General features: G+C 35.0%; 1 protein-coding gene across 1 annotated transcript; it reads left to right on the forward strand.

Annotated features, from left to right (window-relative positions):
• Positions 1–232: 232 nt before the first annotated feature.
• On the forward strand, positions 233–17,500 carry LOC103983031 (uncharacterized). The gene is made up of 13 exons (XM_009400164.3): positions 233–647; positions 912–1,164; positions 3,915–4,089; positions 4,648–4,973; positions 5,062–5,290; positions 7,601–7,680; positions 7,780–7,864; positions 8,437–8,568; positions 8,656–8,769; positions 8,851–8,898; positions 11,636–11,720; positions 15,714–15,767; positions 16,967–17,500. Exons 2-13 carry the CDS (start codon positions 962–964, stop codon positions 17,068–17,070), a joined length of 1,635 nt encoding a protein of 544 aa, XP_009398439.2. The 5' UTR covers positions 233–647; positions 912–961; the 3' UTR covers positions 17,071–17,500.
• The last annotated feature ends 1,009 nt before the right edge of the window (positions 17,501–18,509 follow it).

The following is an 18,509-nucleotide window of genomic DNA, read 5'->3' on the forward strand; positions in this document are numbered from 1 at the left end:
GTTTTGAAGGGTATTAACATTAATCATAGTCTCAATGTGAATGTATATATACATCCTAAGTTAATTTTAAGGATAATTTGAAGAATATATATATATATATATATATATATATATATAATTTTTTGCATTTCAATTAATATAAAAGGAACATACGTACTGCCTCCAAGGAAATAAGACAAAGTGGCCGTTACTTCGGCTTCGAATGAATCGGAATCCGCGGTCTCCGCTCCTCCTCCCTCTTTCTTCTTCCTAATTAACTCTAGGGTTAATATTAGATCATCCCCATTTCATCGACCGATCTCTCCGGCCGTAATCCGAGTACTCCAGCTCTCATCTTACAGGGATTCCCTCCGCTCCAACCCCACCATTTCTATTCCCTGCCCCATCTCCCTTTTACACCCGTATCTTCTTCTCTCCTCTCGGTACGTAGGATGTTCTGCTCCGCATTCGAATTTTTTGGATTGGTGCTTTGGTTTCCGTGCTCTGAAGAATGTCGGTGTATTGCGTTTGGTGAGTTGGGTTGGTCGCGGACGCGGTTCCGATTGGATTAGCTGTCGTCTCTGGATTTTTTGGGTTGCGGCTTCTTCTTAAAGGCTGGTCCTTTACGTTCCAATTGTACCTTTTGAGATCTTGGTTCCTTGTGGTTGGTTAGTATATTATCTCAAAACTCAAAACTTTTATGTCTTTTAACATGTCATAATCGAGAGAAGAGTACATGAAAAGACTTATGTTATTGCAATTGTTTGTTCGGAAAGTACCGCCTAGCATCTTGTTGGAGAAAAAGGAGAACCTCAATGCAATTAGGCAATTCGTAGATCTTTAAGTGTTGTTCAATAAGTAGCACTGATTTCTGTGCAAGATTTCTATCATCATATCTTTTTGATGCAAGGTTGATCAGGATCTATATGCAGGTGAACAGTGATCCTGGTTTTGACGTTGTAGTGATATCTAGCGGATACTGATGGATTCAGCCAGGACTTGGTTTCAGAAATTACAGACTAAAGAGAAGATTGCATCTAAGAAGAATGAATTGGGATTACACGGAATGGATGGTACTGAAGAAACACCTTCTGATGCGACAAAGCAAAGGGTGGCAGCTGCTAAGCAATACATAGAAAATCACTATAAAGAGCAAATGAAAAATTTGCAAGAACGCAGGGAACGGTATGGCTTAAAAAGAAAAAAACTTCTCTCCTCTCCATTGTTATTGTTATTATTATTTTGCTTCCTACTTTCTTTTGTTTCAATAATGGAGCTAAATAAATATATATTTTCCTAAATTTTATCTGCTCTTATGGGTATTTAGAATTTGTCATATAATTTTTAGGAAAAATAGCCAGGAGAAACCAAATCCATGACCAGCTTTCCATCAATGCTGAAGAATGGTGGTCAATGTTTGATATGTGAAATACTGAGTAAAATCATTTCCAGCAGTGGATTAGAGTCGCATAGATCTATTCTATTTTGCTACCCTATGAGTTTTCTGCTGGTGTGGACAACCTGAATAAGAATGAAGTTTCTCCAGGAGAAACTGCACCATGGGAGCCAACTGCTGTTTTTCACACAAAAGCAGTTTATATGGTGCAAACCCATTCTCAACTCTGATCTAGCATCCATCATCAATCCAATGCATTTTATAAATTAAAGCAACAAATAGCTAAAAGTTAATTAAATATATGAAATTGAAGTGAGATTATGAGAATGTAAGAGATTGTGAATGAAACTAGCATCATAAGGAGAGAAGTGAGTAAACCCGTAAGTCCTATCATTATTATTGTCATTGATATTTAAGACTGAGAATTGGATGTCCTTTTAGCAAAAGTGCTATAACAATCCACATAAGAGACATTGAACTAACTTCAAATATTTTATCATAATCTAGAAGTGCAAGAACAGGTCTACTGGTAACCACAGGTTCATTATTTGAAAGCTAATTCTCTGCCTCATGCGTCCATCTAGCTCTCCTTTTCACATGTAATCAGTCAGAAGGATTGCAATACTGTTGAAGTTCCATAAGAATTGGTAATAACATGATGTCAATTCATGAAAACTCCTGAAATTTTGTAAGGACTTTGGTGTTTGCCAAATTTGGATCACTGCAATCTTTTTTGCATCCACTTAAATACTTTTAAGGCAAAGCCTGAAAGGTATGCCAGAGGTCAGAAAAGAGCAGTTGTCATTATTTACATTGAGCTTTTTCCCATCTCAAAGTTGTCAGGACAGCTCTTAAAGTTTCACCATTACAATTTTGTTACAGCTACAAAAAAGTATATTGTAAATGCACACATATAGAACTTTATAGTAAAATGAAGAATATCTTGATTCATCATCCACATAGTTGTCTTAGGACATTTGAGAGTCCACATGACAAGACTGACCATTTATAGTAACCTCCATGTCTTAAAAGCTGACTGCCATTTGTCACCTACTTTGATTTTGATATTGTGCTAGCCACTTCTAAGATTAATTTTATAGAATATTTGAGCAGCAATGAACTTGTTGAACTTGTCATCCACTATAGAAATAAGAAATTTTTGACTTGATGGTGATTCAGTTAATAGCTTGCTTATTCATAACATTCATCAAGCTTAATAAAAAAAAAGAAACATTCATCAAGCTTCGTCTTTTCTTTGGATTTAGTAACATTGGAATGATAAATCGACTCAATTTCCTGAATGTATCTCTTGTTTGGTAGGTTGATGACTTGTATATTAAACTCATGAACTCAAAATTTTCCTGAATGATACATGGACTTGTCTATCTCTTTGATTGGACATTCAACACCAAATTGAAACTTCCTGGGCAAAGTATTGACCAAATCTCTTCCCTTGTCTGCATCACCTTGCCAGTGGAGACACTATGTTAATGGTTTAGTTGATGACCTGGTTGGCAGGCAAGAAATAACATTCCAAGGGATCAGTTGATGGCATATCCCAGTCATCAAAGGAGTCTTTTCTTGGTTTAGTAGTTCCATTGCAATCTTTAATGATAACAATATAAACATATCAATCGTTTCAATTTGATGGTTGTATCACCATTAAGGTCAAGATAGATGTTGTGTCTCTGACTTATTATCATGTCTGGGTTTGTTTAGTGAATTTGGAATCAAAATGGTGTTGTAGCACCTTTCTTATGATAAAATCATTGAATGGACCTTTTAAGATCTCAATTTTTTGAACTCAAAATGATTTTTTGACAATAGTCATGCCACATCATGGGTTCATACATGTCACATCATTTTTGTCATCTGTTGGAGAAGCTCATAGGTCCAAGCAGCCAAATATTGTTGATACTATGATTGAGTTTGTTGCTTTTTTTGCAGGAGTGTGCATTATCATTTCCTCCTTTCACTTTGATATTTTGACAATGTTTTGATCAATTAATTAGCTTGAAAGAGAACTTATGTTGCAAGTACCGAACCGCTTAAGCAAATTTTAAGTGAAAAAATATTGATAAATTTAATCACATGGCACTTGATAGACCTTGAGTCAAATTGTATAGGATACTAGTAGAACCAAGATTCATCATACCATAGCATACCGCTTGATATGGGCAGTATGTACCGGTCTGATAGGGGATCGGTACAGGTGGTACATATTACCGAGCAGTATATACCGGTCCGATAGGGGACTAGTATGGGTGGTACATATTGGTACATCAGTATGCCCCACCATATTATGTGTTAGTACGTCGGTATGACTCGGTACATACTGTATTGATTCTTGATTGGTATACTAGTATGAACTGGTAAGGCGAACCATGGATAGAACATCAATGCTTGGATGGTTTTACTAAGGTCAATATAGAATTGCATGACTGTATTCATGCATGTATGTTTAGGACAAGGTACATATTGATAAAAATTTTATTCCTGAACTGTATGGTAACTGTTACTCAATACTTCTTTTTAACAGGCGTCATAATCTGGAGAGGAAACTAGCTGATGCTGATGTTTCTGAAGAAGATCAACACAATATTCTTAAGTATTTGGAGAAGAAAGAGACAGAATACATGCGCCTTCAAAGGCATAGAATGGGAGTTGATGATTTTGAATTACTTACGATGATAGGAAAAGGCGCTTTTGGGGAGGTATAATTATCTAAAGAGCTCTACGTGCTTTTTAGAGTTCGCTCAAACACTCCCACTTTGAACAACAATAATTTTCTATTTATACATCTGTTTTCCAAATTTATGAAAATGTTCCATTGCAGTATGGATGTATATATGTTGTAAAAATATATTTTTATGCTTTAAGTGGGAATCCTCTTTAAGTATAAGCTTTTTGCAAATAGTCAGTAGAAAATGCAGTTCATTGCTTGAATCTCCTGATGCAAGCATCTATTGTGTCCAAGTCTAGTCAAAGTAAATTCTGCTTGCTGCATGCATGTATTTTTGAGGCACTGAGGCTTGCATCATTTGTGACATAGTTTTACATTTTTGCTTCTTCCACGTTTTCTTGCTTAATTCGTTACTTTTCTTATTCATAAAAATCATATCCTTTAGTAACCATTCTCTACTGTACTCAACTTCATGCATAAATTAGCTATCATAAGTTGAAAGGTATAAGAAATATCTGTATAGCAGCTCATGTAAATGATATTATTTATTAATATCATCGTAGCAGCTCATATGAGTGTCATCCTGCAGGTCAGGGTCTGTAGGGAGAAAGAAACTGGTAATGTATATGCAATGAAGAAGCTTAAAAAATCAGAGATGCTACGTCGAGGACAGGTTGAGCATGTTAAAGCTGAAAGGAATCTTCTTGCAGAGGTTGACAGCAATTGCATAGTGAAGCTATACTGTTCCTTTCAAGACAATGAATACCTATATCTTATCATGGAATACCTACCTGGTGGCGACGTGATGACATTGCTTATGCGAAAGGATACACTGAATGAGGATGAGGCCAGATTCTATATTGGTGAAGCAGTTTTGGCTATTGAATCCATCCACAAACACAATTATATTCACAGGTTTGTGGAATACATTTGAACATGCCTTGGGATTGTCATCTTCTCTCATCAATATTTAGAAGCTGTAACACTCTGTTTTGCTCATTAGGGATATAAAGCCTGATAATTTGTTACTCGACAAATTTGGTCACCTGAAGCTTTCAGATTTTGGATTATGTAAGCCACTGGATTGCAGTAATTTTCCAAATTTGCAAGAAAAGGATATTACTAGTGGAAGGAACTCTGGCGGGTCTTCCCACTCTGATGAACGTTCATCTGCACCAAAGAGGACACAACAGGAACAACTAGAGCACTGGCAAAGGAATAGAAGGACATTGGTGAGCTACTTATAAATACATATTAAGGATAAAACGCAATGACATTTGAGTCACAACATAAAATTACTATAAATTTGTACCTGTAATGCTTTGATGGTTTTATTTTATTTTCATCTATAGCTAGTTGGATCTTAATGCTTTCATGGCTTTTGTGCCATGAAAGTATTACATAATGTATTTTATGGATTATCCCTTTAATTCATCGGTTTATTGTCAATTCCATTAGAACATGCTGGTCAATTTACAGTATTCATGTTTATTAATAAAATAAAAATAATGGTGCAAATTATATTTCCACTAGAAATCTAGATAAGTATAAGTTGAAAACATCATGTTAGAATTATATTATAGAAAAAGAAGATGTTATGAATATCTAAAAGCAAATATAGGATCTTCTTCTAACATTATAGGGACAAATGGTTGAACTGCAGAATTTTGTGCTGTACTTTCTTCCTGTTGCATCCAAGACACAATCTCCTCTTGTTCTTGGAAAGTTGGGATGCAACAACCTCTCTTTCTTGATGTTTTCACTTTTCATTGTAATTATTTTTAGACTCATGCAAGGATTGGGATATCATGGAACAGAGCATACTCATGCCTTTTTGACATGGTATGATTCTGTTATGCTGATCGGCACACACATGTGTTGCCCAACACTAAGCCAAAGTTTCCGTAGCCATATATCACGACCCTCAGTGCTGGTTCTGACTGGCATTTCAAAATTTCCATAAGATGAAGCCGTATCTTTGGCATGGATTGGCATAGTGGGTATCAATATCTTTTCAGCATTATATGTTTCAACTCATGCAAAAACTTCCCAATCAATATATAATTTGGCTTCAATTGACAAATTCTTTGCTTGGTGCTTCTCACAGAGAATCTTCAGAGGCTAAACAGTTTTGTTAACTATAATAATTAAGGAAAAAAATACACAGTAGCTGAGACAGGACCAAGCAAGTTGCAGCATATCTTAGATTTCTTTATATTTCTGCAAAATCATTTTGGTACCACATCAACAAGCATCCATTGTTTGCTCTACAATAGTGCTTGCATGAAATATTGACTACTTATTTGGATCTGAACCATTGAGTGGTTCTTGGGTATGAATATGTTTGACGTGTTTTGACCTTGATATATTTCAGTCTATATCTCGGTCTTTTTGTTGCAGTTTTTTTCCTTTTTCTATCTGGTGTTTGTTGTTGGATGGCCTCTAATGTCAGGTCAATCAAGATATCCGAGTGGTTAAGGCACAAAAATATGCAGTCAAGATGTCAGAAGTTCAACCTTGTTGTGAGAGTCTAATGTGCATATTATGTAACACTTGAATGGATGGAGTTTCTTTTAATGACAGTTCGGTGTAATTGTTTGTTCGAAAGAAATTAAATTGTCTTGTATTTCTCTCTCTATTTTCTCATAGGTCCATCTTAGATCAATCTTCTATAACAAAGATAGCATAAATTTGTAATTTTTAATGTGGCGGTTTACATAACTTGAATTAGTTGTTTTCTTCTTTACTTTTGCAAGGCTGGAAGTGGTTGAGCTATTGCTTGAAATAACCCTTTCCAAAAATTTAAGATTATAGACTTTGTAAATTATTGATCCCGCAAAACTCCGTTTGTTTTGCATATTCACTTTGGGGCCTTGCATTATTATCTCAAATTCTCAATGCAATAACTAGATGTTGGTTTTGGATCGCATATACACCCTTTCGAGAGATGTATATATTACAAGGGGAGAGAGAGGGAGATTCCTCTACTATTGACCGAACATGGAGGTAAATACATATATGTGTAAATGAATAAAGGCAAATTTGGAGTTTGCCTTATATAGAGGGAAAGTCTTATTACCATATGCATATGTTGTGATATATAAGTCTTTTGAAGATAGAGGTAAATTATTGGAGTTTGTAGGTTACACTAGAAACCACAAAGATTATATTCATTTTGCATTATGGTGAATTGCAACTCAAATAGTGATTGGGTCATTGAGGATGAGTTGTCACTGACAAAGAAATCATGCCAATGTTACAAAAAGGGCAAAACTAGTGCATGAGGTTGTCATCATTATGTAGTCTTGCCTCTTTAAGTAGAGAGGATGTTTTTGTGATAACTGATTCCCCAGGTCGCAAAGGAGAAACCTGGTGGTTGTGCCAGCTACCAAGATAATACTCTCATGTCAACATTACTGAGTAGGACAAATATGCTTACTTTTATGTACAAACGTACTATTAAATGCTGCTAAGTTACAGTTCTACAAGTTTGCGGGTATCTAGGATCTGACTTCTCTGATGTTGCTATTGGACATCTTCAGGCATACTCTACTGTTGGTACACCTGACTATATTGCTCCAGAAGTTCTACTGAAGAAAGGTTATGGCATGGAATGCGACTGGTAAGACTTTTTCTTTTTTGGCATTATAAACCAATTCATAATGCATCTCAGGTAATGGAATTCTTGTGCTTTATAATATGTTTTCTTATCTTTATGTAGGTGGTCGCTTGGAGCCATCATGTTTGAAATGCTTGTAGGTTATCCTCCATTTTATTCTGACGAACCTATGGCAACATGCAGGAAGGTAATGCCAATTTTTTAGACCTCTTCTACAACATACAAAGCATACTGGCCATGGAATATTTATTGTTTGTTAATGTTTATGTCATTAAATCAACTAGTCAAATGTACATCTCATTGTTTTGTTCCACCGCATATTTATAAAACACTACTTGAAATTTGTAGTGATTTCTGAATTCGTACAGTTAGTCATCGACTCACATAAATCCAGTTTTATTTTGGCATGGAAGAACCATCATTTTAAGATATGTATCTAATTATTATTGTCTCCTAATCACGTTGGAGCCTTGATCACTATGGATATTCTTTTGCCTGGTGAATTTATTCAAAATTTCTGCTAAGCCAGTAACTAAATAGAGCTAGCCTTGGTTACTAGTTTCTTTCATTTTACTTTCGCAGCTTTTAATGTTTGAACTTTGAAGTCTATATTTCCTTTTCTAAGTTGCTGTTGTATCCTGTAAAGTAATCTGAAAGATGCATTGCATATAGGATCTCTTTACTGATTTGTCATTGTTATCATATTTTCTTTTTGTAACTTCAGTCTTTTCCCTTTCCCTTTTTGGTTAATTTATATAGATAGTTAATTGGCGAACACACCTGAAGTTTCCTGATGAAGCAAAACTATCTGCTGATGCAAAAGATCTAATCAGTAAACTCTTGTGCAATGTTGAACAACGGCTTGGCACAAAAGGTGCTGATGAAATAAAGGTTGTTTCTTATGTTTTTTTCAAGTTCTAGAAAAATTTAAAGGACTCCATAGCAACGCTATATATACTAATAGTAGTACTGCTTCAGGTGCACCCTTGGTTTATGGGCACTGAATGGGACAAACTTTATCAAATGGAGGCTGCATTTATACCAGAGGTGAAGGATGAGTTGGATACCCAAAACTTTGAGAAGTTTGAAGAGGTATCATTGGTTGTCAAGATTCTTTTATTTGTTTTACCTTATAAATTTAATATGCATTCTTTCCCTGTCAATATCTTGCAGTCTGGTGAGCAAATTCAGAATTCATCTAAGTCAGGCCCTTGGAGAAAGGTCACTATGACTTTTTTTTTCAAAAGTTTGGACTATCATTTCTAGCATTTTTTTTATTGTAACAATAGTGTTTACTTGAATCTCTGTTGCATCATGTTACTTTGCATCTTCATTATTTAAGATGCATACAGCATACTTATAGACTTCTTTATAGATGCATTCTTTTGACTTTATAACATATTTGGGCATCTCCATAGATTTCCATTCTTTTGAGTCTGGTATATATATGTGTGTTTGTCTATCTGTGCATTACGAGGATCGCCATCTTGGTGACTTTTAGTGTTACAATAGTGTATCAAAAAACAAGCACATGGATTGCACAGCCACAAAATAATACAATCATTCTTGAACTCTTCTGACCAGCATATCAATCTTGCCATGGCACTTGTTGGTCTTCTATTCTGACTTGTTGGTGGCAAGAAATGGTACACTGTTTTGCAATAAACATGTTGCCTATGACATACTGGTGTAGAAGGTCGCAGAACACCTTGTATCTGCTGATCGGGATGTTGATCAAATTTGATTTTGGACTAGCTGAAAGATAGGTACATTATATTAACACAATCTTTTCTTTCTCCTATTTTTTATTTCTAAAGACTATAGCTCCCTGTTTTTCTCTCCCTGACGTTTGAAGCATGATGCTTAGGACCCACCAACACTTTTTAAATTTTTCATTGCAAACCACATCCTGTTGGCCACCTGTCGCTTTGGTCTTGACCATCCCTTCAATGGTCTCAAGTATGGATGCAACTCAGTTAAAATCAGTTCGTGTAAACCAAGCTTAGATCATTTTGGTCAGCCTATAATCTAACTCGACCCAGCCTAACTCCAATCCAAGATCAATTTAAGGATGGGCTGGGTTGGGCCTCGGGTTAATCAGGTCTCCTAAGAGAGGAAGGGAACCCAATAGAAGGGAAAGATCTAGGCGTTCAATGCACCAAGAAATTAAAAAAAAAAAACATGTCATAGTTGATAAATTGCTCATAGTTTCAGAAAGTTATTCCAGGTTGTGAAAGGAAAATGTTTTCAAGTCATTCAACAAATAAGCTTAATAAATGGCGATTGATTGGTAGAAGATGCTCTACCTCTATACAACTTCAACAAAAGCCTGGCATTGATTAAAAAAATTGAAGCTTCTCATAAGTTTCATTATCATTGCTCCACTCATTCTACAAATGCTTAATAGATCTAATATAACAAAGTGGAAAGAAGCATCCTTTCAATATCCCAAGCTGTGAATAAGAGTTTGATAAAATGCTCAAGTGTATGATTTTCTAGAGTGTTTGTGGGAAATAGAGAAAGAAGGAAACAAAAGAGAGATCATGGAAGCACGAGAGATGCAAGAATTCATGGAGGTGGTAGGAAAGCCGGTGAATTGTCATAGAAGAGGGTGCGGACAGGGCTGTCAAGAGGAATGTGATGCTATGGTGGGAAGCTATTTTAAGTTTTGACTGAATAACTATATATACAATATTTTACATTATGGACTTGTTAAATTAAAATGGAAACAGGGGTTGCCTCAAATTGCCAAAAACCTCAATCAAGGCCCAATTCAAAATAAGTAGGGTTAAGTAATTGTAGCCCAGCCTCACCCAAGCTTGTAAAACCTAGCCCAAGCCTTTTGAAAATGGATTTCAATAATTTTTGGGGTAACCCCTCCAACTTGCAGCCCTAGCCTCATAGTCGTGGGCCCTCTAGATCATCTTATTTCTTGTTGGTAGTTTTCTTATAGAATTATAATCGCCTCAATTGATAGTCATAATGACCTGCAATTGATGAGTCAAAATTTCCATTAAACACCATTGCTCTAGGTCATTGTTGAGATCCCTCTACAAAAGGTAACTGTGGCTTTCTTTAGATTTTTAGCTTTACACTAACTTACCTTCAAAATGTTATTTATTTTTTATATTTATTCTTCCCATTATGTCATTCAATTTGTCTCTGTTGCTAGCTGTCCTTGCCGCTCCATATGTCTGCAAGATGTAATAGAAGTGCTACTGAGAAGAGGGTTTTGAGTCTTTTGACCAATATTGTTTTTGATATTAATCAGTATGCTTGATATGGGCTTGAAATGTAAATCCTTACCCTATAGTTAAAAACATGGTCCATTGGTGTTGCCCAAAACACATATAAAACTCTTAAAATTATACTGAAACATTTGAAACCATATCAAAACTTCTTATATATTACATCTAACACCCCTAGATTTAGCATTAACAAGCTAATGGCTCGAGATGGCCCAATACTTGAGTCCTTGGCATGCAATACATATTGGTCGGGCCAAGAATTGGGGTGGCACTGGTTGAAATCCCTAGTTTATGGCAATTCAATGCTTGCTTCTTTCATATTAATAATACATTATTACAACTCTTATATGCATCAGGTAAGTGAGTAGGGAAGGCTCAATTTTCTTCTTTTGGTCGTGCATGTAAGAATCTAAGAGTGAGGCTATAAAATTTTTTGATCTCATTTGGATTGGCCAAAACCATGCTTGAGACTTTCAGTCTCTCAAATTCAGCAATCAGCCTAGGTTAATGTGTGACATCTTAGCTGCGATGATCAATTGTAGCTGATCTACAAGAACCTGCTTCTTGTAGCAGTTTGTGAAACTGTTCTTCTGATGAGTGATGTCACTGTAGATAGAATCATTTCGTGCGTTTTTTTTTTCTTCACTTTGTTATCTGCTTTGATTATTTACAAGTAATTATTGTGATGGCTTCCTTGTCTACCCTTGCAGATGCTTTCATCCAAGGATTTGAATTTCATGGGCTACACATATAAGAACTTTGAAATAGTTAATGATCATGTAGTGCCTGGGATAGGTATAATATTCTTCCTTTGTCTTTTCCTTTTTGGCTATAAAGACAAAATATTCTTGGTGCATACATCACCTATCCCACCCCTAGGAAGATATTTTTGTTTGTTCAGTTCCCCCTATAATTTTATACTGTGAGTTGCATTATGTACCGCTGCTGTTCTTTAGCTGTAGTTTTGAAAAATACCAACTGACATAGGATCGAGGCAGCTGGAATCCTCACAAAAATGAGGAGGAAAATAATGCTATGCTGTAGTCTATGTTGCTATTCCTTTAAATGGATATTATGCTCACACTTTAAAATAAAGGGTTGTTTGACATCTGTATGTGCTAGACAATTGTGACTAGTTAGAAAACTAATAGCCTATGGCATCAAATGCTCAAATGTGGATGAAGGTTTTATGGTGGAATCATGTCTACCATTTGATGGTTTTCAAATTATACCTTTTTATTTGACTACAAGACCTTTCGTACTTGCTCTATGATGCTAGGTAAAATGCAGTTACATGTGCCTATTAGAACCTTTATCAAGTCAACTTGAGTCTTTATTGGGCATAGTATCAATACTTGGTACATTACAACATGTCTCACTTATAATTGTTGATCGGATATTTGATTTGGTACAAGTTGGGTGTTCTCATGGAATTCAATTAGGTGCCAAGGGGGTTGTACTTGCTTTTTAATATTAGTTGTGTCCTGGGATTATATGACCTCCTAGTCTTGATTAGGATTCTGTCTGGTCTGGATTTCCTTATAAAGGAAATCCAAAGTGAATTTGCACTCTTTTTAAAAATAGGGAATTAACACTATTCGTGAATATAGTCTGCCATTTGTTTCTTGTTTTAGATGATTTGAGTAGTCTTGACATGGAAAGACACTTATTAAACCGATTTTTTGTTGGAATAGGTGATATATATGTAATTTTGAGTTAGACATTTGGTTATGTTTAAAAGGCCATAGGGTGGCATATTGATTATTACAGTAGCGTTCAAGTTTGAATAGATATCTAATTTTTGGGTTTAACTGGTTAGGGTTTGACTGCTAAGACAATGTCCACTGGTTGTCTTGCAAAATGCAGATGAGAAATGATGGTTGCAGAATTGTATAATGGAAAAAAGCGAAAGTAATATATAAAAAGATGAGAAAGAGATTGAATTATTTTAAACTCATCCAAACCATATAATGGCCTCATGCCAGGGTCCTTTAGACTCATATGTCTTCAAGCACAAGTGAAGCAAAGTACTTGCCTCCTTCGACTCATTGTCTTTTTGTTTTTTTTCCAAAGTCATTGTTAGTATCATAAGCAGTCAATAGCTCTCCATCACGAAGATGGCACATATTACCCAAAATAGCTGACCATACATATTTGGATGTCAACCACTATCCTTACTAACAAATAAAACCTAACCTAAGCATAGCAAAAACAAGTGTTGGATCCTTCTTTATTTTCTTTACTTTTCTTCTTGATCCCCAATCTATATTATCAATGTACTCTCACAGTAGGAGTTGACAGAAAGACAGTGGAAACAAGGCTTTTGATCTTGGTCTGGTACCAATGTCATTCCTTGGTTGGACTGGTACAATACTGGTACTGACCCATTCTATGTTAGAGTGCCTTAATACATGTCGATACATCAGACCAGTTTGATCACTGGTTTTATTGCATTTTTTTCCATAATTACGTCTTTATCCATACTGTTAAGAGATGTAGTATAATTGATATACCACAAAAACATAATTAAAATATCTAAAAATACAAAAATTATAAATAAGGAACATACAGATGTTAATAACAGTAAGTCTGATTGCATGTCAATATATTGGATCATATTAGTGGAAGCCCTTGAAAGGTGGTTATGGCTGGAGGTCAAGATTGTAGTTTTGTATAATTTATGAATGATATTTACCCCAATGACATTAATAGTGGTCGGATCTTAGGTGATCTAGTCATCTAGGTCGAATCAGTTATGATTAAATCTATGTCAAATCTAGAAGGACCTAATCTAGATCTATGTGAATCTTGACTGAATCCACACAAATCTAGCTCAGATCTATGAGTATCTAGCTTAGATCTATGTGTATCTAGCCAAGATCCATAGAAATCTAGGTTAGGTCCGCACGAATCTGATTTATATTTAAGTAGATCTACACTACAAGCAAGTAGATCAACCTCAATGAATAAGAAATGCAAACAAAAAATTAAACATTAAAATAAATGACACATAAGCATGAAAAGTAAACATGAATTAATAGTTGAACATGCCATTTAAAAGCAAAATAAGCACCAAACCAGAGAAATAACTCCAAAATTGCCATTATTTGGAGAAGAATGTTAAGCTTCATTAAGTTGTTTCACTGGTTTGGTGTTATTTTTATCCAAATTTACAAATATCAAGAAAGAAGGGACCCTAAGGGTGTTTGTGATGAAAATGAGCGAGAGGGATAATGGTAGCAAGAGGTAGGCTTACCAACTTGGTAGGTTGCCTTACTGCTTAAAATAACCCTGAGCTTGACTTTCTTGGTTCGTTGAGTGGTATGCTTGGAACTAATTGGTACTGTGCAGTAAGAGTCAGTCTGCATATTGGTCTGAGGTCAAACTAGTAAATATTTGTATGACTGGAATTTTAATCCTTGTGTGTAATAATGTTGCCGACGCCCGCCCTTCAAAGTGCATTTCTTGTGGAAGATCCTGCTTGCCAAACTATTCTAGTATTTCTTTAGAATGGCCTCGTTCCTTTGTAAAGAGCAGGATACATATTTCTTTTAGATGGGTCTCATTCTAAGCCTTCACAGACGTAGTTAGGGTTTAACCTACTTTCATACATGGAGCTAATTTTTTATAAATAATTTATTTCTTGCAAGAAAACACATAAAACAAATATGAATTGCATATAATTAGTAAACATCAATTAAATGAAACAAAATAATGCTAAACTACTATCAAGCTAGTTTCCATTAAGCAAGCGATTAAACAGTTTTGATATTTTGGTGGAAAGCTAATGAGCAAATTTATAGATCAAGCCGGTTAGTAGTAATTCCAAACAAACAAATAAGCAATATAAATAGAGTAGTGAAGAGAAGAGAATAAGACTTGAGGAGGTATAGTAGTTTAGTCAGCCTAGATACACTCCTAGGCATGCTGACTCCTTGAGGTCACCAGTTCCACTGCTTGGTCCTCTTCTGCCATGAAGATCAAACCACTCATGTAATTTATTTTCTCGAGTTAAGAGAGAACCTTACAACAGTTATTTTTGAGGCCAAGGACTTTACTTTCTTATAACTTGTAAAGGCCAGGAAATAACACCTCTAAACCCTCAAAAGACACAAGAAATAAAAATAAAATGCTCTCAAAACAAGCACACCTACAAGACGATAGAGAATCCATAGTATCAATGCTAAAGCTTGTGATGTGCTAGTTGGAGCTAAAGAATATTTCAAGTGAATGGTAAATGGAAGCTTAAGGGATGTCTCAAGTGAGTAGCAAATGATAGCACAAAGATGAGTCAAGTGAAGCTCATAGAGGGCTCGAATAGAGGCAAAAGGGGGCTTGAAAACAGCATCTGATGGATAGAAAACAGTCAGAGAGAGGACATTTTCTGCTGAGTGTGTTTCTGTATCTAGTGAGTAGTCAGAGGATGTCCTATCAGCACATAGATGGTCTTCTAGTGATAGTGAATTCCAGAGGACAGAATTAGTGTCTTAGGCACTTTGAGTCCTAACAAGTAAATAATTTAATTTCAAGGGGTACTCAGTCATGAATCATGGCATTGCCACATTTTTGGATAACATAATGTATTCATACTTCATAGTCCCAAGTCATAACATTTATAGAATAAACTATTAACCATTATGTATTGTGTTACTAGTCACGAATCATGTCATACTAGGATAGATATTTTCATCCTTGAATATACTTTGTTACAAAAGAATTTCTATAATGTTCTTAAGCAACATACTTGTGCTTACATGCTTCTGACCTGTCATCTCATGTCCCTTGTAGCTGAGTTGAAGAAGAAGGATAAACTGAAGAGGCCAAGTATCAAATCACTCTTTGGTAATCCTATTTTCCCTTGAAAAGGATTATGGCTCTCATGCTTGTTGCTTGTTTAGAGAATAAAATTTCACTTCTTATTTGACACTCTTTTTAAAATGCTATTTCTGTATTCTAGTAAAATGCTCTGTGACTAGAACTTTGGCCACCATCTGCCACATCATACACTATAGCTTGTTCCATGGTTACATATCCATTGCTAACATTTAGATAAATATCTATCCAGCTTTATTTTTTAAGTATAAGATGATGAAACATGAAAGAAACATTAAATGCTAGGAGAAACAGCCTATATTTGAAAATTTTGAAGCTCACTTCTTACATTTTAACGTAATGGTTTTCTGCAGCTTTTTCCTGTGAACAAGCATTCTCACACAAGACATTAAGACAAATGATCAATAATTTATTACTTCTTAACATATTTTCTGGCATTTAGATAATAATTCCAGGATGTTTAAATACCATAAGCAATAATTTTGGAATACATGAATGTGCATAAGGCTTCTCATCTTTTAAATGAAACCCTTCTTAGGGCTAATATTCTGAATATTCATAAAGAAACCTCTTGCTTGTTATATCCCAAAGGACAAACCGTGACAGAGTCCAGTTTCACAGTTTAGATGCCAAAGAATCTGAAGTTTTGATATCAGTGACCATGTTAGTGAACCTTCACTGTAGATCGAAGTGCCCCTAGACTTCCATGTCATTTTCTTAAATGTCTGACACTTGTCTATGATGAGTCTGTGGCTTATGATTTCCCATCACATCTTTATACAGGAAAAAGTATATAGGGAATAATCAAGTCTAGAATTCAACTCTAAGACCTACCATGTTTTTTAAATTTTACACACATAAGCCATTGACAAATATTATAAAGAAATGTTTATATTGGTCAATATGTAATGATTGGAGAGGCACAATGATATATAAACAATCTTGCTATCTCAATGCTCGGAAGTAATGATTTTGGTCCATTCATTGAATCTATCATCACATTGTATTAAATAGTTCACAAACAGGGCTTAAATACTTAGGAACTAAAACTGCTTTAAATTGTAGCAAATATTATTTTCCTTGAAGGAGGTTCCCGTCTGATTATGTGCTGCTACCTATTAACTTACAAATTAGGAACTTTATGTATTTAGTTAGAGGCAGGGAGTAATTTGCTGCTGGCACCTCACATTTTATTGTACGTATTTAAGAATCCTCAGAGACAGAAGACCAGTCTGATGAAGCTATTCAAGGGACCTTCGTAAACTCCTGCCAATTAGAAGTCTCAAAAAGCCAGGGCTCATCTTCTCCATGAACGCCATTGATTAATATCAGCAATTACGGAGGCTCATCTTTTCGACAAATCACATTGGTCACCAAAGGGTGTTGGTCCAAATAGTTCTCTGGTGCAGCATCTAATCAATCAGGCAAAATTGCAAGCAAGCAGCAAGACCCGAGGGCAGAAGCAGCAATACTTGGAAGTGACAGTGGGAATCCTACTGCTCCAACGAGAGAGTTCCTTTTTCTTGTAAAGATTTGCTTTCATTTATCTATCATTCGGTTCGGCTGTTTCTTTTTGTATTTTATGATGATTTTGTATTGTATGTGTGAAAAATTGTACAGAGCTTCTTGTTGAGTTTTGGGGGAGCTGCTCACTAGTGATTTTGGATGTTCCCTTTGGGTTAGAAGTATGATGTGAGGATTGATTGAGATTGACATATGAATTTTGTTTGATCCTTCGGGGACCAGATATGTCACACATATTGTTCTGATGATCCACTAAATTTGTGCCTAAATCTAGCTAGCTAGATTGAGGAGTGACTCATTATGTGGCCACATTGCATCAACTGAGGGACAGACATACAAAGCTTTATATATAATCAAGATCAGTCGCTATTTCCTGCTGATGCTTTGGTAGTTCCATATGTGACGTACTTAGGTCCGTTGGCTGTAGAGAGAATTAGGGTTTCAATGAGTAGAAATATTTGCCTCTGTGGATTGACATGAGCTAATACAAGTTCAGAAATTTACTGCAATAGATTCGTGATTTACCCTTACAATTAGATTTTTGTTTTCCTTAATCAGCGTGAGATTATCTTAGCAAACCTTGGAGTTGAGAATCCTAATGGTATTAGGAAGATGGATACTTTAGGAGTCTCTGATAAATTTTATTGCATGATCTTTAGATAATGACTTTGGATTTTGAGCTAGAATGATGATTCTCTTGGTAAATCGATGATTATAAAAATAAAAAATATATAAAACGGTCTCTCAAGGATGTTTTTACAATGATTAAAATAATATTTTTTATTTGAAAAGAACTAAATAAATAGTTATGACTTTAGAAGCTTGGGTTTTTGGGTTTTTTTATGACTTTAAACAAATTTTGTAATAATCTAGAGGTACTTTACTTAGTTTTTGGGTTTGAATTATTCCTTATATATTTTTCTAATTGACACGTATCATAAATTTTATTTTTAATAACTTTAATTTTAGATATTTTTTATTACAAATTCTTTAGTTCTAATTTATGAAATTAATTTTATACTAACATGTACTAGTCTCCTATGCCAAAGTTATACATCATCATTCAAAACTGAAAAATAAGTTACATTACGAAAAGCATCAAGATCAATAGTATAAATATTATCACTTCTTAAAATTATCATAGATTTACTCTTACTTGATATTTAAGCATGAAATTCAAATTTAATATCATATTTCTTATCATAAAATTGACTAATGCTTATTAAG

Source organism: Musa acuminata, chromosome BXJ2-4, assembly GCF_036884655.1.
Source record: "Musa acuminata AAA Group cultivar baxijiao chromosome BXJ2-4, Cavendish_Baxijiao_AAA, whole genome shotgun sequence".
NCBI classification, from domain to species: Eukaryota; Viridiplantae; Streptophyta; class Magnoliopsida; order Zingiberales; family Musaceae; genus Musa; species Musa acuminata.